At 47.4% G+C, this 23,590-nt stretch overlaps 1 protein-coding gene across 3 annotated transcripts in view; it reads left to right on the forward strand.

Moving 5' to 3' along the window:
- Positions 1-23,590, forward strand: part of tbc1d22a (TBC1 domain family, member 22a) — an 89,585-nt gene that overhangs the window by 25,039 nt on the left and 40,956 nt on the right. The window contains exons 7-11 of one of the 3 annotated variants that reach the window (XM_079294432.1): positions 668-796; positions 2,567-2,629; positions 3,082-3,147; positions 6,782-6,896; positions 21,646-21,752. In XM_079294432.1, the coding sequence (XP_079150558.1) occupies positions 668-796; positions 2,567-2,629; positions 3,082-3,147; positions 6,782-6,896; positions 21,646-21,752 (480 nt within the window). The remainder of the gene's footprint in view (positions 1-667; positions 797-2,566; positions 2,630-3,081; positions 3,148-6,781; positions 6,897-21,645; positions 21,753-23,590) is intronic. The other 2 variants (XM_079294434.1, XM_079294433.1) reach the window with 2 other exon arrangements.

Raw genomic sequence — 23,590 nt, forward strand, 5'->3', positions numbered from 1 at the left:
GAGTATCCGCCGAGCTGAATTAATGAGTCATGTGGAACACGGGAGCGAGTCCGTGTCACAGATAGACAGCTGTATTAGCTCGGAGGCTATTGCCAGCTACTCGCTGAAGTTTATAAGGGCCTGTACTAGAATAATACATGTTGATAGTTACGTTATTGAAGGGCAATTTTAAAGAACCAGATTAATGATAAAGTATATATAAAAGAAGCAAATAATAGCTTTATTTATTTATTTATTTATATAACAAAATAAAGATACAAGGTAATGTAACAATAGATAACCAAACAGGGAAATGTATTACAAATTTAAACACGGATGAAACTGTACAAAAGAAAATGTAATAACAGCAACAACTGGTTTCTTGCAGACAAGTTCATATTTCCACGTCTCAATTTCGCAGTATGAAGATTTTTTTCGCCGCTCTACATGAATCCCATTGTAAGACATTTGACATGAGGAATAGCTTCTACACGTTCTCACTGAGAGTTCTATGAGAGAAGCCACGCGGCTCTCACCAAAGCCGGTGAAATAGCTCACAGACGATGGCTAGCTTAGCGTAACGACTGGACACAAGGCAACGCGCAGCGAGAACTGATTGACTGGTGATTTATAGCAGCAACAATCTTTCTTTCTTTTTTGATTGACTCTTTCTCTCTCTCACCTCCAGGGTTACCTACCAGCTAATGCAGAGAGAAGAGAGAGCGTCCTGCAGAGGAAGAGGCAAGAATATTTCGGCTTCATCCAGCAATACTATGACTCCCGCAACGACGAGCACCATCAGGACACATACAGACAGGTATATATATATATATATGTAGATATATCTATGTGTATGTATGCGCATACACTCGCACGCTCTCGGGTCCTGTTTACTTGTTGTGTGTTTTAAAAGAATTGATTAAACACGCGTCTGAATCCCAGAACCTGAAGGACTGAATGAAAGAAACTAGAAAAAGTTCCATTTCCAATTACAGCAACAGCTTCTCGTCACTATTCCCTCAGTACAGACGGGACATGTGGCTGCTTGAGTGTGTGTGTGTGTGTGTTGACAGGATTCACAGACGGGATTACTGGAACCAGGCCCGTGCTCTTCCTCTTCCCCACTCATGTAGCTGCTGTCCGTTTGTCCGCCCGTGTTGACGAGGCGGGAACGTGGTCGAGCTTTGCAGAGACAGCCATCCGCGAGCTTCAGAGAGCGGCTTAAATTAACACTTTTCTTTGGCTTTGAAAATAATATCTACTTTTTTTTACTCTCTCCCTCTCGCACCACTTCACACAAGCTTTCATTTTAACGCTCGACTACTTCCCGTTCATTTCAAGCCGATAAGAAACATCAAACTGGGCTGTCGATAGCAAAAAAACAACAACAACAACCACCACCCCACACATTTCTCATATTCCGTCCAATTTCCCATTGATCTGCTGCGCCCTGTGCATACTTTGTTTTGATGGCTGTTTGGATCGCGTCTTGATGCTTCTTTTTCTGCCAGATTCTGCCTGTTCCAGCACTGTTTGTGTTGACGGACTGTGTAGTGATTTTAAGTGATTTCCTTCCCCCCCCCCCCCTGTGTGTGTGTGTGTGAGAGATTATGTGTGTTCGCACATATGTCGGTTTGGCACTCAAATTGCACACGGCGGTGGGTTTGTATGTGTTTTGTGTCATATGATGTTTAAGTGGCGGTAGATGTATTTGCACTCATTACATGTTGTCTGATGTTTGTCTGCGTGTGTGTGCTCATATTAGCTGGTCCGTCAGCTGGTGCAAATCTCCCCATCTGTCCCCGTAGCTAGTATCTCTCCATCTGTCTCTTTTATATATATATATCTGTTTATGTCGTTGGGAAGTTGCCAAAACAGCGTGTGTGTGTGTGTGTGTGTGTGTGTGTGTGTGTGTGTGTGTGTGTGTGTGTGTGTGTGTGTGTGTGTGTGTGTGTGTGTGTGTGTGTGTGTGTGTGTGTGTGTGTGTGTGTGTGTGTGTGTGTGTGTGTGTGTGTGTGTGTGTGTGTGTGTGTGTGTGTGTGTGTGTGTTTTATGCATATGGATGTAGCCATTGTAGAAGTCCCAGCCTGCACGGCAAGCTTTTTGAAATACTGCTGCTGTTTAGTTCCATCCCAAGAGAAAGTGTTGAAAAACAGATTCTAGCTTTATTTCGCCGAACGGAGGAAGTAGACTGGAGTTGATTGAGTTGTGCTGTTAAGACGGCATCAGACAGTCTTTGTGTCCCCACTAGGGGCAAAGAGACTTCAGTAATCCTCCTTAAACACACTCACGGTGGCAGAGCCTTGTTATGTTACAGGCCTATTCGCCCCCTAATTACCCAACGTGGCTATATATTAGACTTGTGAGAAGGGCCACGGTCATGAGATTATGACCCATGTCTGATTTCGGGTTTAAACCCCAGCCTGGGAACATCTGGAGAGGTCTTTCAGCTGACCAAAAACAGGTTAAAATGTGGAATATTGAGGACAAGTACATGTAGGGGGACGACTACGTTGCTACTCTTAAGTATATATGTGTGTGTGTGTGTGTGTGTGTGTCTCTCTAACACCCTTCTCTCCAATGTCAGATCCACATAGACATTCCCAGGATGAGTCCTGAGTCTTTGGTGCTGCAGCCAAAGGTGACAGAGGTAAGGCTGACCGAGCAGACAGCAACAAGCACACTCTCACTAAACGGCCCGTTCCCCCCCCGTCCGGTCCTGGCCGGCTTGGCTCCGGCCGGCTTGGCTCCAGCCGCCGCTGCCCTGCAATCCGCCTGGCTCCCTTCTGATGAATCTGTCCGCCTGCCCTATCCTCCGTCTGCGGGGCAGACACTCTGAAATGATGTGAACGCGCACAAAATGTACTCCCGTGCGCATGATGTCGCAAGAGGCGTCTCCAAATCTGCACACTTGCATTCAAGACCACCGCTGCTGTCCATTTCAGATCACAGGAAGCCCCGTCGGCATTCAGTCAAGGACACCAATCCACTAACTGATGCTCTCTCTCTCTCTCCCTCCGTCTCTGTGATGCCCAGATCTGTGCTAACCTGCCCGTTGCTTCAGTGTTTGTCTTTTTGTTTTCTCTCTTTCTCTCTCTGCAGATTCACATTGACATACCGAGAACTAATCCTCTTATTCCTCTCTTTCAACAAGCTTCTGTCCAAGAGGTGAGACCTGCTGCACCACACACACCACTTCACCTAGCAGGGTTTCCCCCCCCCCCCCCCCCCCCTCCCACTCCCATCGGGCAGAGATGGGCGCTAACGCCATCAAATTGTTGGGACGAGTGTCCGTTAAAAAATGAAATCGCAGTGGCTTGAATGACAAGTTCAGAGTTAAAGAACGTTTGTCTGCCTGGGAGTTTGAAACGGGGGAAACCCTCGCTACAGCACACTGCATGGGCTGGCATGGCACACACACACACACACACACACACACACACACAGAGGCACAAAATGAAGATTGCATATAGAATTCTACACTACCTTCAGTCGTGCATGTGATCAGACACACACACACTCGTTGCGCCGCTCTGCAAGCGCGACTGACCGAAGCATTTCCTGTTCCAGTCGAGCGTTTTAGGGGATATACGAACTAATTATCTAAAAAGCCTGCTCAGCAGTATGTTTGATAGAACAACAATACGGCGAGGCGTACATTACTGGAGTCCTTAACGACAAAATCGCTTTGATCTGCTTCGGATAACGGTTACTTATATACATAAAATGTAAATGCGGTGCAAGTCACTTTAGTCTCTGCAGCGGTGCGAGGAGTCGCCTCGGCCGGCCTGAAGGGGACGATCGGCGCGGCTTCCCAATGCAACTTAACACGGAAATTAACTTGATTCCCTCCATTTATACGACGTTAAGTTTATCTTATTATTCCGGTGCTTCTGGGAGGTCCTGTCACACGCAGAACCAGCGGCCTGAGAAGCAGAGAGCCAAAAAAAATATCCCGTAATGAGGCTCAGGCTAATGAGGTGGCCACGGCTCTGGACCCCCTCCGTCTATAGACCTACACAGAGGTGTGTGTGTGTGAGCGAAAACACACACATCTTGTATACACACAGGGGACAGCGAGGAGACATGCTAGCATTCATCAGTGCACATTAACTCACACACACACACAGTGCCACAGGCAACGCCACCTTCCCGTTGCACCCGTCTTGTATGTCCGGGATACAACTCGGGGCTGTAACCGGGAAGGGAGATGAGAGGGATGTGTGGTGTGTGTTACCACTGTACATGTCCTTTTCCCCTCTCACATAACTCTTTCTCCCTCTCATCCCCTCTTTGAGTGCAAAAAGAAAAGCCAGCATTATATCCAAGCAGCGTGCACCTCATACATCCAACCATATTTAAAAAAAAAAATGATTATGCCTGCAGTGGCGCCACCTGAAAATCACCTCTTCTTCATTTTATTCACTTGTTTGTGGGGCCTGGAGAGATTTAGTCGAGACACGGAAGGCTGTCAACAGTGTTTTCCATTGTCAGGGTGGGGGGGATAATGCTGCGGTGATTTCATCAGTGGTTTCTAAGTGTTTGACTTTCTCGTTCTGGAGAACAATGCGGCCTTCGCATAGAAAGTTGATAATCAGCAATTACGAGTTCCCAGCGTGAAAAGAAAACATTGTTTTTATCGCCTCCGGATTGTGATCAGAGGCTGAAAGAGGCTGATTCGATTCATCAGCGTCTGCCATTGTTGAGGAAGCTTCTTCGATGAATAACGCCGCAGCTTAAAGTGGCTGTTGATGAACGCATGGGATACTTGAGCGATTGAGCCCATGATATTTTGACAGAGGAATCATGTTCAAAGCCTCTAAAGCTACATTTAATTTTTTCATTTTTACGTGTTAGATTCATTATTTCCCTTGGCGCCATTTTGTTGCGTCCATTTTTCTCGTCTCCCACACGCAAACATTCCGTGCCCCGTAGTAAACCCGGCTGCGGGTTTCGGTGCGTAGGTGCTGGCGTGACGCATGCATGGCAGCTTTTGAGGCCGCACAAAAAAAGAGAGAGAGAGAGAGAGTCCCATTACCCACTCGCCCTGAAAGCAGCAGCACCTCTCCGTGTTTGATGGATGAGGCTTTGATAAGGAAAGAGGAGGTGTGGAGGCTGCTGAAAGGGATTTGAGGAGAAAGGTGTAGGGGGGGGGGGAATCTTACCAATCTCTCTCAGGCCATCTCAACATTGGTTGAATTACTTCAAATAGAAAATGAGAAGTTTTGCACGCACAGCTTCCAAAAAAACCCCCAACATTACCATGTTTTTTTTGTTCTCCCTCTTCATAAAACAATGAGCTATGAGGCTATTTAGAAAGTGACAGGGACATGACATATCTCCAACACGATGGGTGTGGTACAGCAAGGTGCGTGTTCTGAGCTGAACATCAAGCCTCCCTTTAATTCACCGGGCCTGGCAGCATTAAGCAGACGCCCATAACGAAGATGGAAGTGTTGGTCGTGCCAGAAATATTGAGAATCAGGGAGAGAGAGAGAGAGAGAGAGAGAGGACGATGGAGGTGGAGACGGACTCAGAGGGGAAGAGACGGAGACAAAGTGAGGAGGAGACCAACACCACAGCAGAGAATAAAGTTCAAAGACAGAGCGGCTGAACAAAAGGCAAAGACTGAGGTGTTGCTCTGTGCTGAAAGAGAAAATGGCAAATTAGAACTGGGCTCACCCGATTCCACCTAATTGCAGCACAACAGAAGAGGTTTTTGGCTTGCATTTTGTGTGACAGACATAAAGACGATGAATGCCAGGATAAATACAGGCGAGGTCCAGTTAGCAAGGAGGGTAGAGGTGGAATAAAACAAACACGGGTAATAGCACATACAGCACATTAAACGCTTCACTAGAGGTTCAAACTCACATCATCGCTCGCAATTATGTGATATTTAACTCAACTAATATCTTTAAGAAAGTGCATTTCATGCATTTTTTTTCTTCTTGAAAGTCAATATTATAAACTCTTATTAGAATGTATGCCATTGAAGGCACCATGTGGAGCTGTCTTGTAAACAAACAGTTCTATGCACAGTCAGTGTTTCTAACTGTGTCCTTCGGGTCTAACGGACAATTTAAATGCATTTCCTTCCTCGTCAATTTGTTTTTTCATGATGTAAATCCCGAATTGTTTCATCTATATTTCCTAGCTTTTACGGCCCTGTTCCTGCGTGTCGTTGTTGGCGCTTTGCTACGTTGTTCTGCGTGTTACCGCCAGTCCATAAAAGCCTGAGTGCGTCCTCGGGCGCCGATTCTAGAGCGACGCTCGTAATTAATTTCGGTCTCGCACATCCACAAATACATGCGTTCTAATTCTCTGATCATGGAGGTGATTGCTCTGAAGTCGGAGTTTAAACCAAGTTAATGTCCGCTCAAAGATCAATACCCACATCCGCGCTGTTCCTGCCGGACTCCCGCAGAAAGCATTCAGCCGCTTTCCTCCTCACCAGCTCGGCTCTGTTCTGATTTCTGCCTTCACGCGCCTCGCTCACTTCCTAAGCTGATCAAAACCTGTCATTCAAAAGGCCTAATGTCCGGCTGTCAGACAATAACTATCGACGGCGTCAGTGAACGCGCTTCATTATTAACACAACAGTTAATGAATTCGTCTGTCGAGCGAAAATTTGACAAAATTGACAAATCCACCAGACATTTCCCTGACTTTTAGCTTCTCCGTAGCTGTTGTTTTTCTCTCGTGTCGTTATCGATCAGCTGCCTTTTGTGCTTTCAGTTCCTGTAATGCAGATGTGCTTTTTTGACACCGTGTCTCTCTTGTGTGCCGTTTTGTTTGCAAGATCTTTGAGCGGATCCTCTTCATCTGGGCCATCCGCCATCCAGCCAGCGGCTACGTGCAAGGCATCAACGACCTGGTCACGCCGTTCTTTGTCGTCTACGTCTTTGAGTACATCGGTAAGTGTCACACCCCCCCCCCCCACCCCACCACCCACCCCCCCTTTTCTTCCATCTACCTCATCTTCTTTTGAGTTACCAGGCGCTCGAGTCTCTGTTTGTTGTCTCAATGTGCTCGTGAGTCCCTTTCATCCAAGCAAATACAGTACGTGTGCGAGACGGAGCATTAACCTGTGGGCGCTCGTTGCGCCACATTTATTTTAATCCCACAACTTCATTTCTTTCCCAGTACAAACGCACTGTGTCGGGTACAAAACACGGTCGTGAAAAGTCATAATTTTACGGTTTTAATACGACTGTTAATGTAGTATGAACAGCTAAAAATCAACATAATACATTTTCTCTAGTAATCTTCTGTTATTAGATAGACGCAAGCGAAAAGACACCTTTTTCAATCACCTATTGGGAGTTCTTATGGGGCTTTTCCAGAATATGCTGTAGAAAGTGTCCAAACGGTAAGCGATTGGGAATTGCCCCCATGCGCTTTATAAAGTTTTTAAGTGGCCATACAGCTCTTTCTGTTTCTGCATGCTTCCACTGTGATGTGAGCTTCCATTCCATCCACACATACACCTTCCACATGTACGCTGTGTTTCTTTTGTGCTGTGACTCGGCCCATCGAGCGCTCTCTGAAGCCGTTCAAAACAGAGCCGGCGAGTGGAAACCGCAATGCTCTGCGGACTAAACCTCGCACACTCCGGTCACTCTGTGTGGTCGCAGCGATACAATGAGGGATCCACAAGTTGAAGTGGTGGGAAGCACGCAAACCGGCTCCCAGACTCCTCTGCTTCTCTGCACTGCTTCGGGCACGCAGCCTTTCACTCCGGGCTAATGAGTGCTCCTTTTTAAAGGGTTTTCTCTGCTTTTATTGTCGCGTCTACTTTCGTTCACTTCCTGTAGCATAATGCAATCCGTGCAGCCTCCAAAATGAAGTTGGATCAACAACAAACACCAAATGAAGAAACCTATTTCAAGGTAGCGTTCATGAACGGGGCTGTTCGTTGTTTTAGCTCGGGGAACCTAACAAACGGCCGTTTCCTGTGACTCTGTTCCTCTTTATTTAGCTTCTCCTGTCCTTCACACTTCTCCTTTATCATCACCGTCGTTCTCTCCATTCTCCATTCCTGCATTTGTTTCTTCTCTCTCTCGCTCTCTCTCCTTGCGTTTCTCTGTGGGCGAATCCCACGTCTCGTCAGATCTTCAAGGCGCCACGCCGCTCTTTGTTCCCCTGCATCTCCAATGCGCTGATGAGCCTCTAATAACGTACACAGCCAGCAAAACCGTCAAACGTGCCCGGGCTGACATCTTACACGCTGTTGTTGTTAGGTGTTCCTGCTTTCTGACGCAGAGAGAGAGAGAGAGAGAGCGTTGGCTCTTTCATGAGGTAGGACTAATTCCGCTCCTTTTTGTGGAGGGGTAGGAAGTGTGAGACGCACTCTCTCTCTCCCTCGCTCGCTCTTCTTCTCCTGCCGTCTATTTTTCCTTCTTCTACCGCATTGCCCTCGCTTTCCCTCCCTCCCTTTTGTACGCAAGCTCACGAGTGGATGGTGAAGGTAGTCCATTCTCTCGAGTCAGAATTCATTCCTTAGAGAATGATTACAAAAGGATACTATTTTACACACACACACACCGTGGGCGATGTAGACATGCTGTCTGAATACCTCTCGCACAAACGCGTATACAAATAGTAACATTTGAAGGCGCTTGTAGGTCAAACACCAGAACTGTCCACCTGTCTTACTTTTCTTTTACTCAAAGACCTGACACTGCCCTCTTAAGAAACACAGCCCCGGGCCCCCGACGTACAGAAAAAATAATTTAATAATTCAGTGTTCTTTTGAAACTGCTACATCGAGTCTTTCCTTCAGAATAGGAGGAATGTTTGTAGCTCAATTGTCCCCTAACGCCAGGAGATTATCAGTGACACAATTGGCCATCGATGTTTTTGGCCACTTTTGGCAGTGAAATGAAGCTCTAAGCAAGTTGTAAACACCGACATATCAGCTTGAGCGTTTCAAGACGCACAGAGAGCGGATAGGGAGCGACGTCGGCACTCATTCGGAGTCGACATTGACCCTGTTTAGCTCTGTTTTGGTCTCCACCAGCTCCTGAGGGAAAGATCTGGCTCTTTAGCTGCTCAATGCTCCGCCGTGTTGCTTATTTCGTCGGTCTTGCCGTTTGCTGCTGAGCAGTTAGCTTCCAGTGCTTTTTTAGGGCTTTTTCACTGCCGGCTGCCTCTGAAAAGAACGCTGATGAGACCGGTAGACGCCACAGTAACCACATTATCCTGTGTATATTTGGGGGGGGGGGTCTACTCTGCAGATGTCTGTTTAATGGACTCAACATTGGCTGTTGTTGGAAGTGGGCCCTGATAGTGCACATTATGGTACAGTGACCCGATCAGTAGCCATTAAAGCTGTAAAACCAAACGAGGAGTGCTGAGGAAGTGGCTCAGATCAGCGCGCCGCAGAACAAAGACCCACACAGCCTCATGTCCTGCGGCGCTGAATCGAGTGACAAAGCAGCCAAACGCGGAAAAGTGTCTTTAGAAATGTACTTATTCACACTGATGTTTAATTCCAACCAGTCTTTTCTGGCTATTCTCTCTTCCATGTTGTCTCTGTCGTCTTTTCTTTTCTTTGCCATTTTCTTTCCCGTCTTCCTGTCTCTTCTGAATGTCTCCGTCTAGTTCGTCTTTTTGTGATTCTCCATTGATTCCCGGAGTATTTTCACTTGATATTCTATAAAGGCTGCCCCCTAAAAGCAGGTAGGGATAGGGCAGGGAAAAGAAACCCAATCTCACACACACACACACACACGCACGCACGCACACACACACACACACACACACACACACACACACACACACACACACACACTCACACTCTGCTGCCCACAACATTTGTTTGGTGACTTTCTTGTCTTCCTTTTGTTCCACTCTTCACATCTGTCACTTTGTCGTTGTGTTTTCGTGTTCTTTCTTTCCCTTTAGCTCTCTTGCTTCGTTTCTCCGTTTCTCTTACCGAGTCAGAAAACAGCCTCGGTCTGGCGCTGCAGTGCTCGTTCAGCCGCCATGCACTCCATTTACCTTTGATGATGCAACGCGGAGTGATGGCGCGACCACTTAACCACTCCATCCACACAGCACTCGCCTGTCACCGGCTTTCATTAACACCTGACTGTTAATCCACAGTGAAAAGTTCCCATTGGTGGATTATTGATATAAAAAGAGAAAATCCCACTGAAGTTGTTGTGTATCCACCTGGACTGTTAAGCAATCTAGCAGGCCTCCTTTGTGTCAAAGGAGGAATTGATTCGGAGAGTCCATCGTTCTCGTTCTCCACCTGTGAGGCTTCGCTTTGCTTTTTTTTTTTTGGTCCTCCGCAGCGCCTCTCCCATTAGCCGACAATAAAAGTCATCTAATTAAGGGCCAGGACGGGCCATGACGGGCCAAGGAGCGGTGGGGGGGGGGGGTCGGTCCTCCTTTTAATGTGGAGCGGCCAGCGGATCCATAATGTAATCTGCATGCCCGTGTCTGAGTATGGATCCACTCCCAGAAAGAAAGATCAGGACAAGGGAGCGGGTTAGAGAGACAGGGGGGGGGGGGGGGGTAGTGCCTTTTGGAACTAGATTCAGATAGGTGAGTGTTTGACGGAGAAGCACAGCTGGAATGAAGACAGAGTATAAGTGTGTCTCCTGGCAGCGAGACATTGTGGCTTAAGAGAGAGCGAAGGCATGGGGAATGACAGAGCGGGACAAACAACAACAAAAAAGGGGGGGGGGGGGGGAATGACCGACTTAGGCAGTCCTTCCTCCCATCAACAAAGAGAAGAATGGCCCGGTGCACCCGGTCACCATCCCTCTGCTGAGAAGCTGTACTTGTCATAGCGGGTGGAAAAGTGTCGAGCATCAGCCTCCCTGCTGCACGGATCTTCTTTGAAGAATTCAGCAATTACCTCTTGAGAGAGTCGTCTGCCGCTGCGGGGACAGCAGTGCTTCCTATACAACGTATATTTGTCTTCTCGGATGCCTGAACAAAAGGTTTCACACATTTACTCCGGTTCAAAGATTAACGGCGCGTCTCACTTCTGTTCTCTCTGCTGTCGGCGTCTGACAGCTTCTGCTATTTATTTAAACGTGGGGGGAAAAAAAGAGTTGTGAACGTTCTGAGTTTAACAAAATATACTGTAGAATAAGGTCCAACATTTAAACTGCTGTAGTTGTATGTAATATAGTGAATATTTGGCCAGAAACGCTACCACAGATGATATCTGGGTATGAAAGCAGCTGCAGTTTCTTAGGAAAAGAAACAAACAACCACTCTAGTCTGGTTTTGATATTTGAGAAGTGAAGAGTCTTTTTTTAGCAATTGACAAAAGTGCTCTCAGTTCCTAAAACGTCTTTCTGCCATTTTGTCGACATATGTTGTTGTCCCCGTAGAAGCGAGGTAATTTGCTTACTGAGCAGCAACCCTTGAGGAGGGACGCTTCAGGACACGCATAAAATGTTCTGGGTTAAGTACCTTTTAAAATTTAAATGCCTTTTTATTGCAACAGAAGCGAGAGAGGCTGATCTCCAAATGGCAACGGGGAAGCACTGAAGAAGGGGAAGTCTTCGGCGGAGGGCATGAGCAGCGGAAAGAGCAATATGCCGGTGTGATGGAGGTCCTGATAGCGCTGTGTGTGTGTGTGTGAGTGAGAAACATAAAGACCCCTCAGGTCCCAGGACACACGCCTTTTCTCCACAGGCTTCTCTGAAGCTTTCACCAGCCACAAGTCGAGTTCCTTTGATGCTCTTTATCACTTGCTTATGCTTAGGGCACATTTGTGAATTATACATGCAGCTTTTAGCAAGTAAGAGCTTTAGGTCACTCTGTGTTTCTCATTAATTACCTAGACTGGCAGCCCACCACTGTCTCGTAATGAACCAAAAGAAGTCTTTTTACTCCTCCCATCGAAGCTGGCTGACCCTCCGCAGCGGCTACTTCAATGTAGCCGCTGGCAAAGTTGAAGCTAATCTTCACTCCTTTACATGACGACAGACTGAATAATTCATCCTAGTTTATCGGCTGTCACAAAGTTCTTCGTAGATCCAGACTCTTAAAGCGCTCCAGATTGATGCATTTAACCTAACAGTGTTCAAACTTGTGGATTTTATTCCTGCATTTGTTCACTGCCGCTTTTGCCGGACACAAATTCTGGTTCCTCATTTAAAAACCGCCGGGTGAACAGTGTAAGTATATATTTTTGCATGGACGTCTTCTCTGTTATGCAACTCATATGTTGCCAACATTTGTTATCTTGCGATTCTTTCAGTACGCGTAGGTCACATAGCTGCCTGTTGCTACGCTCGGGGGCGGCAGAACTTGTCGGAGGTACAAAAGTAGGCCCTTACACATCGTTTTCAATATTTGAATCCGCATTTATTCTGTCATTTATTGACACAAATATGAAGAAGCAGGTATGGTCTAGTGCTGCAACACTGGCCACAGTGTTGATCACACGATTTCATGCCAAAGATCGATTGCGAGTAGATGTGTAATTGTACACGAAGTACACAGTTCGATATGTACCTCGGTTTTTGCGGCCACGGTTTCGGTACAGCGAGGAAAAACAAAGAAAACGCATTTATTTTGCTAAGTTGCTCATTTGCCATCATTCTTACTTTAACAGTTAAGGCACTCAGATGCTGGCATGCTGTGAATAAATAATTCACAAAAATGAATGACACTCTTTAATGTTAATGTGACCGAATTTCCCCCAGGGGATCAATTCGTTTCTGATTCTGTAATGCTACACACACACACACACACACGGGGCTCAGACTGGCGAGGTGAGCTATTACGAACACAGACTCGCACAGAGAACACCGACCGAAGCCGATGCCTGTAAGAGGAGAGCCTCATCAGACTGGATGACACTAGAAACCGTGTCTGTGAATTCAGATTTCTATCCTCCTGCAACTGAAATATCACCATCATATCCCGCCCCAATGGTACGTCCTGGTGTTGGCGGCGGTTTGCTTTACTTCAGGCTTTCACTGTTGGCTCTGTCGGCGTCGTGTTGCATCCCCCCCTTCTGTCGTCTGCCTTATATCCTCATCGCCCCTCTGATCTGTTGTGTGTCTGCTGGCACGGAGCTTCAGCTGTGGCACAGTGAGCCCTGCCACGCTGCGCTGTGTGCCACACTCATTTGTATTTCAATTGCGTCCTCGCAACGGTGCTGAAGCGTCGTGTGATGATTGGCCCAACACGTGTGGTCACAGAGAGAAAGTGCCAAAGCCTTGAAGGCTCTGTGTGTTGTGGTGTCTGTAGCACGGGAGTCGCTGTCATTCGGTGTGTTTTTAAGTGACTCCAGTGTTGCAGTTTCTAACGTCACCCAACAGATGGGAGCCGTAATGGAGTTTCACTCTGTTGTTAATGCAACTAATAGGGCTGAACCTGATCTCCTTTTTGCTTTCTTTTAATTCAACGCTTCTGTTGAGGGTTTTTTGAATGCAGATGTGAAAAAAAAGAAGAAATCGTTACGTTTTGTTGCATGCTTTACATACAAAATAAAGGAGTGATTCTTCTAGCAGACATTTGTTGCGAACGTGATTCCTCTCCTTTGTGTTTTCCATCTGCCCGTCGGTCCGTCTATAGATTGAGCAATCCGCGGAGTGGGTCTCGGCTGATATCGGCTTCTTTCCTCCCGATGGTGTGACCGCTGTTGGTCGAGCCTTCTACTCCAAGTCTCCCTCTGATTAACGGCTGGAATGAGCTCTAATGAGCTGCTTAGCGATTGCCCGTGCACAGCTGCCGTCTTCTGCCTGTTCTACTTTGTTTCTTATCAACTTTTGCTTTCTCTAATTTCTCCATCTTTAATCATTGGATGAGATTATTGACTCGGCGTTGGGCCTCATTCTCCCCCCCCAGGCAGATTTGTTTGAGATTTGTTCTTCAATTCTCTTTGAGGGCCGCCTCTCTCTCGCTCTCTCCCCGCCGGAGCTTTGTCTCATACTCCACTGCTCTATTTGGTTTCAGAACGCAATCACCATGTTTCTGGGGTTAAGTAATAGCATTTGGACTGGCAGGAATTGAATCAGATGTGTGGTTCTGACCCTCAGTCGCTGTCTATCTCCACCTTTCTCTCTATAAACGTCTCTCATTCCCCTGAAGTGCGTTCTTTTCTTTCAGACTTCTGAGGGTTGACACTTTGCATTCAGTGTTCTCACAGAGAGGCGAGGGCAATATGGCAAAACGTATAAAATTGCTATTTCTTTTCATGCAGGATCACGATCCTAATCCACGTTGGTTTTTAAGGCTGTTATTGTCACGGAACTAATTTCCCGATTTAAGAAAAATATCGTCCTACAAGGTAACAAGACACCCCACCGAATGAACTTTAAAGGTACAGTGTTACCAGTTGGATAAAACAGCACCACAACTTTTTACAGCGGTTAAAAATGTCTCCAGATGTATGATGCCTAACAACTGTTTCCATATAAAAGTAATTTCTATTGCCATAGTTTAACCATAACAGGTTTGTTTACAGATCGTACAAAATAATGAATCCTCATTTTCTATTAGAATAAAAAAAAAAGAACCTAATTAAAGTCAAGTTATATGATGAAAATGGTTAAATATTGATAATCTGTTTCATTATTCAAAAATCCATTCAGTGTTTTCAAATCTGGATCCGCTGAACAGACGACTTCTGATCCAGATCTTTAAAGGAGGTGGACAACCTTTTTATTGAAGGACATGGGAAGCGGAGAGTCGGGTGAATGTTCTTAGTATTACAGTGAACATGTACCATTTGCAATATGAATAATATCTACTGTTATTAAAGTCTGTAATGTTGCAGAGGCACAGCAGTCTTTGCTGTAATGACTTAAAGTGACTGTAAAAGCCAGGACCATGATGGAGATAAGTTGTATTAACTTTAAGTCTTCATATGCCTCAATTCTATGAATACCACTTTGTTTTTGTCATATTCATATTGAAAGCCCGTTTAATTCTAGTTTCATTTTTGTGAATATTTAGTCAAGTGTGTTGTTTTTGACAGAATCAAACAACCAAACTGCACCAGGCAATAGGACGTGTTTTAGCCATTGAGAAGGAACAGATTCATTTATTTGGGGGCATGCTGTTGTTAACTGAAATCAAAACATGTGGCAGAGAACAGGACACAAATATCGAGGGCCAAAGCACAAAACCTCCTATCTGCAGAAATTTCTGATGATGAGAACAAAGAAGGCTGTTCATATTCAGTCCGTTTTTAAAATAATCCCGCCCTTTATTGAAACTTAATGTAGAGCATCATTTTGTAGAACCTCTTCCAACTTACACCAAATGATGGAAAGATTGCAAAGATCCTATCTGCAAAATGATCCAGGCATTTTTCAGATAGGAGGTTTTGCTCTTCGGCCATCGATATGGTGATTATTTTCAGTCGTGCAAGAGATCTGCAGAGCGTGGACACGATTACAGAAGTGCGGAGTCTCTTCAAGCCGTGTGAGGATTGCGCTGCGTTTTGTTGTCGTGTTTTTTTTAATTGCGTGTCGGGAACCGTCCGTGTTTTTGGCCGGAGCGGAGATGACCGTTGAAACCACGGAGTCCGTTGTCAGCCCTTCATAGTAGCATTAAGCTGCGAATCAATAGCTGTGCTTTCATCTGGGCCTGATCTTATTCCCCCGCCCCCCCCCCCCCGTCTAACCAGAGATCCTCCTTCATTGCTCCTGATAAAAAGCAATAGAGCTCCGAAATGATCCGGAGAAATAGTTCTGTCAAAAAATGATTTATCTTCTGTGAATAATCGCAAAGGGGTTATTGAATATTTTTAGATTAAGTTAATTACTTGACTATAAAAAGCCATAAATTGAAGCTCTCCTCACCGTGAAGCTTCAGATCTCTCCAAGTCTCTATTTCGCGTTCTCTCAGTCAGCCCTTTCATTTTGGGAAAAAAAAATTAAAATCTGTCTTATCATTCTGTCACCAGCGAGACGTGTTCCGATTGACCTGATGCAATTGGAGGCAATTGTAACGGTCATCTTTTACCGCCATGGCGGAGTGCAGCGTTTGGGGGTTGCATCATCACGCTCGCGCACAAAGACTCGTAGGCGTCTGAAACAAAGTCGTCGCGCACGGAGACTCACTCACCCATGCACTCTCTCGCTCTCTCTCACTCAAAAACACTCTGTGTGTGTGTGTGCTTCAATGTGTCAGCTGCCAGTCATAATGTCTGCCGACTACTCATGTTTTCTTTTTCCTAACTAAGCCTGCAGATTACACACACACACGCGCACACACACACACACACACACACACACTAATGACTTAATGGACTGATCCTTCACTTCCATCTCGGGGAAACTTTCCCGCCGCTCCCAAATGTGTCTTAAACATTAGCCGGGGCAGATTTACTGCGCCTTGAGTGGATGGGGCGAGTGGAAGGGATTTAAAGACGTGTTTACGTGTGTCTGTAAAAGGAGGCGGCTTATAAAAAGGTGACCGTGACGCATAACCTGCTCACGCATAACCTGCTCACGCATATACTCCACTGGTTATAGAGGTAGAAGGACTTTCTCAATCTTTTGGGACATCATAATAGCAGTGATTTCCAGTAGTTATGTTGGATCAAAGTAGGGGTTCAACGAATGATTATTTATCAAATGAATCACTTTTTTTCTGCCACTCTTTCAACCATAGTCTATAGTAAATCCCTGGAACCCATGTCATGTCTTTAAATTGCTTCTTTTGGCCGTCAAACTGTCCAAAACCCACCCATAAAATAGTAATATCTGCTAATACCAATATCTCCTCTGATCGACTGATGGAGTAACCCTTCAATACAATCAATTGATTCATGGCAAACAATCCACAGCCGTTGGGTTAAAAAGACCAATTGGCGTCTCCTGTTTTTATGTCCCCACTTTTCCTATTGCGCGCCATGATGCTTTGGCAAATCGACCTTAACGTCTCTGAGCTGGATAGAAAGTGTTCCTCCCGCGGGCAGGCCTGCAGCGCAGCTGATCAGTCACCAATGCCCACTCCGCCCCGCATGTGTTAGCGCCGTTAGCCGCGGAGGAACGCACAAACACACACATCATCATCATCATCCCGGGGCAATGTTGCGTCTCCCTGGTACGTCACCACGTGGGAAAAGAGATATTGGCAGCAGCAGCGACAGTTAATGCGTGGCCTTACTACAACATTACGCACTCGCAGCTTCCTCGTACGAGGCCACATCTTACCTCGAGGGCCAAGTGGATTCATTATGCGTCTGCAGATATGGTATTAATGGCCGTATTCCACTTGATGTCGAGGGCTTGGCATTATCTCGCCGGCAGCTGTGGGGGCCCCCCGCTGTTTGATGTATGGACGCATGGCTTACAGTGCAGATAGTGGGGAGATGAGAACATTGTCGGAGTGATTGTGTCGATTTTCCGGCCCAAAGCGTATCCTTATCACCGGGGCGAGGCTGAAGTTCAGTGCTTTCAATGAGTGAGCTTCGTGGTGCTCTTTGAAGAAAGAAAACAAAAAAGAACCTTGTAACTTCTAAGAAGTATGAAAAGAAGACGCTGGATAACGTCCCATTGATGAGATTTCTTATTTTTGGGGGGACTAGACAGGATACTTTGGATAAGTTACTTAGTCTCATGAACTCAAAGGGAGGAAAAAAACACAATTATTCCTACTTTCACCTCTTTTCATATCACTTCCACCTCCCGTTCTCTCTCTCTGGTTCCTTCCTTCACATCCTGCTGTCTGTTTTCACATCTTCACATCTTGCTTCGCACACAGCCATGACTCGGTCCTCGTACCGCTCCTGTGTTCCCGATACGTGAGCGACACCAGGTTTGCCAGGTCGGCTCTCTTCTTAGTTATCCAGCAGCAGGACTGCCATGTTCAGCTCTCATTACCAAAGCTGTTACCACACCAACGTGTGCGACGGTGGACACATTTGTGTCGTGGCAGAAGCCCGAGTGAGAGGTGCGGTGGGGTGGAAGTATTGCATGTCTAGCAGCGACACGCGTGCCTCATTTTTAAGCTGTCGAGCATTTTTTCGGCAAACCCAATTGTAAGTCGTTAGTTTCATTGGATTTAACCCGAAACCGCCATTGTAAATTATAAGTAATGACTGCACCACTTCATGTGATCTTATGAGCTGTGGATGAGCTCTCTCTCTCTCTCTCTCTCTCTCTCTCTCTCTCTCTCTCTCTCTCTCTCTCTCTCTCTCTCTCTCTCTCTCTCTCTCTCTCTCTCTCTCTCTCTCTCTCTCTCTCTCTCTCTCTCTCTCTCTCTCTCTCTCTCTCTCTCTCTCTCTCTCTCTCTCTCTCTCTAAAACTCAGGTTTGCTTGTGATTAATCTGAACCAACAGAAGGTTGTCAAACGGGACGCTCGGGACGCACGCACGCTTTATGATTACATCAGGCTAAACTAGCTCGTTTATCATCTTACATCACATTACCTTGTGGCCCACAGTTGTAGGGGGCAGATGGCGGCACTGGCGCCAGCGTGCACGTGTTGTGTACACTCGCGAACGCGCGCGTGTGTGTGTGTGTGTGCAGGCGCCCGGGCACTCGGTCTCCGGAGGTGTAACCCCGGCTCTGCATGCCAAGCCGTGCCAAGTGCTCACAGCGACCACGCAGTTGGTCTCCCTGGACAAGTTGCCCCCTGCGCCAGGACAAACAGGAAATAAGCCCCGAGGCCTGGCAGGAAACCGGCTCTGCAGCCAATGGGAAGAGGGAGGTGAGGCAGAGGGGGAGATGAGAGAACAGCAGGGGAGACGGGAGAACAGCAGAAGAGATGTCAAATTGGTGTGTAGGAGGAGAATAGAGAGGCAAAGCATTGGTGTAGAAGGAGAGAGATCAAGAGACTATCAGAGGAAAATCCAGGTGCGAGCGGCAGACTGATGGGGGGGGGGGGGGGTGATGGGGGGGTGACCTAGAAGAGAATACTAGGTCACCTTAAATCCGGGTTGTCGGAGGAAGTTTGGATTCCGAAATTAAATGCTCCTGTTTTTGTAAATAAAGGATTTCAAAGAAAATGATGTGATGTTTCTCACTTTCGAGCGAACAGTTGCCGCTTTGCAGTCACTTCAAATGCACGCGTGTGTTTTTATTAGTCTGTTTGTGCTCGGCTTCCGCCGCAAAGGTGATTGTGCACGTCAGACCGGCTTTCTCTTCCTCTAAAGAACCTCCGACTCTCATCCGGCGAGAGGTTATTTTGGGAGGCAGAACAAAAGCCGCTCAGACTCCCAATTCTGTGAGGCGAGGCCCACCAAAGCTTGAACCTCCAGAAACTCCCCGTCTTCTTATTCTCGGAGCATTTCCTGCCGGGAGACACGGATCGTGTCCCGGACATGTCTCGTCAGCTGGTCCACAATGCTCCTAGTCTGAAGGCGGATCAAGTGGTTCATGCAAATGAAACCCAGCCACAGGTTGTGATATCATCAGGCATTCAGCACACAGGTTTTATTCTTTTGTCCTCTTAAACAGTGAACAGAATGAGCTGTCTGGACTCCCTGGCCACGGAAGTGACTAATGACCGGAGCTCCGGCTGTTTTTTAAGCATTCATCAGTGTCGAGCCGGTGTGTGTGTGTGTGTGTGTGCGGGTCAGCAGCGGTTCCGCTAGCAACCACAGGGGGCACTGTTGCCTAATGTGATCCGGCTGCACTGATCAGGCGCTCCCACCGCATGGCCCCTGAGCCCTTCCTCCAGTGTGTCCTTGTTATTGTGATGAGCTACGCCCCAATTGCAGCGCAACCACTGGACTCCTGGAAGCCGTCCCTTCTCATCTGCGCCGGAGTCGAGGTCTGGGTTTGGAACCGAGCCCGACAGCGAGGCTTCAGCCGGGCGACGAGGACTGATTTGAGACTTTGGGATGCCCAAAGTCCCCCCAGAACGCCGGAGCGGCGGCACTCTCACCGCCTTGTTAATCAGCAACGACACCACGCGGATTGCCAGTCAGCCTGTTTACACTCAATCTTTTCTACTACAAATGTAATGGCACCACTGTTGCCCAAAGAGAGAGAGAGAGACAGGGCCGCATTCATGTGTTGTCATTGTCTCCTGCATCGCTTTAGAGAAGCCATCAAACCGAATACTGACTTCAAATTGGTCAGATGGCGGCCGCTGTTGTCTCTGTGCTGTCCCAACAGCTGCGCCAGCGCTGCATTTATCTTTAGCTGGTTGTAGTTGACTTCATCTGTAGCCTCAATTTAAGCAGGGCAGAACTATTGCTTTCATCCCATTAGCTGTCTGGTTTCCTTTTGTCATTTAGATGTCTCTCCAAAAATGGAGTTTTTCATGAATACTGTGCATGTTTGCACTAATAATGTCGGTTGTGTGCGCCGCCTTGCGTTTGTATTGTGGTCAGAATGAACTGACTGATCACACGTCCGCATCCGGTATTGGAGGTCCGGTAGCTGTGTGAACGCAGTGTGTGCGGACCTCCTTGATCGGTCCGGGTGTGATGGGATGAAAGGGTCTCGCTGACATGAAGGAACCGCGGCCTCTCTGTCCGCCTCCCGTCCATCCTTACCTGACTTCAAGCAGCCGAGACAATGACGTGAGCGCGTGCATGGCGGGGTGTTGGACGAACGCACACGCAGCCTAGTTGTAACTGGCTTTGTAGTCCTGGCCCGCCGCCGCCGTCTGTCTGTCAGTCTGTCTGTCTGAGCATGCTCATTACAACCTTGACAACATTCCACTGGGGTTGCCAAGGAGACCAAGCGGAGCTGGCAGGTCTTGTGTGTGTGTGTGTGTGTGTGTGTGTGTGTGTGTGAGTGAGAGAGAGCGGGTATTAGGAATGCAAGAACTCACACATATGCATAACTCCAATTTTTTTTTTGTTTGCAGCCAGCACGTCCCTTTTCCTCCGTCTCTCTGTAGATCATCTGTTAATCAGTCTCGTCCCGTCTCCTCTCCACTTGCTGTCAGCGGCTTGTCAGCAGCCCGTCAAAAGCCCCTGCAGTCCGTCACACACTGCTGCCGTTAATGACATCTGATGACACCCGTCGTTGGAAGTCACCCCCGCTGGAGACGACCGGGGACTCGGGGGCGCTCGCCCGCTCGGATGTTGTTTTCCTCTGCAGCGGTGGAGATGCACCGTCCTCATCCGCACTTCCTTCTTTACCGCGCTCTTCGCAAAAATGCCGTTGTGCCGATATTTTGACAGACGTTTACGAACGCCGTCCACAGAATGTCAACAAAAATAATGCATGAAATGATGATGACATTTTTGTGACATCATTCGGAGTGGTAGTTTTACTTCCAACAAGTTGGAAGCAAAGCAGATAGAATAGACAATAATTCAAACGGTACAAATGATGCCGTGTGCGCGGCGGCTGCGTGACATTTACTGAATGTTCAATGCAGCTGTGGGAAAAGGTTGAACCGCTGTTTTTTTTATAAAAAGATGCTAAACATTCGGCTGCGCCATTCGTTTTATTTCCCTCCCACGCGCTCGGCCGCCACGCTGCCGGCGCTGCTCGGTTTCTCCCTCCTTTCTTCTCGTCTTTGTTCCTTTCCATACGTCTCTTTCATAAGCACGTCACCCTCACCTCTCCCGTCTTCAGTGGTGAGCTTATGACGGACCCCCCCGCTGTGCCGGTAGACCTGAAGTGTTCTGTTTCTTTCGCTCCTTCCACCGTTCTTACATTTTCCCTCTCATTTTCGGTTCACCTGTCTCTTTCCCCATGCACTGCTTATTTCTCACTCTCTCTCTCTCTCTCTCTCTCTCTCTCCCTTTTTTGTCTTCTCCAGAGGAGGAAGTGGAAAACTTTGACGTGTCCAGTCTGCAGGAAGAGGCCCTGAGGAACATCGAGGCTGACAGCTTCTGGTGCATGAGCAAACTGCTGGACGGCATCCAGGTAAGCACGCGGACGTGTCGACAAGATGTCGAATGTCTTCGAATAAAACGCCACAAATGCCCACGTATGGTTCTGTGACAGCCTCTCTTCTCCCTCTACTTTTCTTCTACTCGCTTCTCTGATCTGCTCTTGATAAAGAGAAGTCTTGCCACTTGTTTACCTCAGCTCCCCGCCCGTTTGCGCCAGTCAGGAGCCGCGCGATCGGAGGTTAACACGAGGTGGGTCTGATGATAACCCGAGGGGCGAGACCTCCCGACCGCACAGACAGTCGATCCGAAACGGCGAGCTGAGAGTTTGCTGGAAGCTGCGTTCAGCCGCACGCTGAGGTGATGATTCTCCGGCGGTGTTAGCGGCTTCTAAGCAACCGCTTCACATCACAGGAGGTCGTGTGCTTCACTGGTTGGCATACCGGTCTGGATTTTGCCTGATCGAGAAGTTTCTCTCTGACTGGAGCTCTTACATATTTCTCAGGGACAGTATAGTCGGGTATACACACTCGTCGAGCTGCACTGCACAATGTGCGAAAAAGGAATGAAAAGATATCTTTAAAAAAAAAAAATGACTCCCTGCTAATGTCCGATCTCTGTTTGGCTCTGATAGTCGTGGCCTGGGTGTCACCGTCTGCGGCCATGTTTTAGCACGGCTACTCTTATCATTGTACATCCTGGCACAGTTAAAGAAGCATCCGCCAAGGCCCCCCCCCCCCCCCCCCTAGTGACCCTAATCTAAGAGGATGGCCACGGCAGTTCGTCTTTAAGTGTATTGATTCGGCGATATGCTTATTGTGGAAATAAGTATTGGAAATAAGTGTTTCAGGGGTGAAAGAAAGACCCTGAACCTCGATGACGAGGTGATGTTTTGGTTGAGGAAAGATGGTTTTTAATCTGTCATTTCTAACAGTGTATGTTGTTTAATACACTCGTGCATGAAAGATATACTCCATGTCGCGACAGTCAATATATATCTCGCCCAGGCCCCCTCCCCCGACACACTAAAGGTAATTAATAGCGAGGAGCATGTGGTGTGCATAAAGCGTGATCATCCATAAATAACTATCAATTGGTCGGCTATTCATTTAGGAAATGAACAGAGTCTGTGCCTTGTTGGCCCTGAGAGAGCGAGACAGAGCGACACAGAGGGCAGAGGAGGTAAGAAGAGGAGGATGAGTGTGTGGATGCTGTTTGTCTCCCCCCCCCCCCCGCTTCTGTTTGGTCGTGACCTTGACTCCAAACTAATTACGTGCAATGCACCAGGGAAGCCCATGTCCCCCCCCTTCCCCCTAATGCTTTCTAAACAATGTGACGGAGACTGAGTGCCTCCGCACCATAATTAGTTGGTGATCCTGGTTCTGACCTCGGCTCCGGCCCTCTCACATCCACTATACACTATTACACTTAACTGAGGGGCCTGAAGGCGGAGGGGGTTAGGGGGTTCGAGAGGAGGAGAGTCTGCATCTGCTCACTGCCTCTTATATGTATCCAGTACCTCCTGGAGAACCGCTGCCAATTTGTGTAAAATATTTAACGGATTGTAATTGCGTCACAATGCGGAAGAAACTCAGAAGTGGGGAGGTTTGGAAAACAGGGTGGGGGAAAAAAAACAAAAGATTCACCCATGAAACAGCTGGTGTGGTTTCCTATCGTTACGGTACCTGGTGTACAGTGGAAAGACTTGAAAGTTTTCCTCATTTATAATGCGGCAAATTGGCCATTAAGCTGCGGTTTCACTGTCTCACTGCCAGGCCTCTTCCCCACCTAAGAGAAGAAGAACGGGCCATTTTGACTGTCAATTCGCTTAAGCAGCCTCGCTAATGAGCCCCCCCCCCTCCCCACACACAC

The sequence above is a fragment of the Melanostigma gelatinosum genome, assembly GCF_949748355.1.
Source record: "Melanostigma gelatinosum genome assembly, chromosome: 22".
Lineage (NCBI taxonomy): Eukaryota > Metazoa > Chordata > Actinopteri > Perciformes > Zoarcidae > Melanostigma > Melanostigma gelatinosum.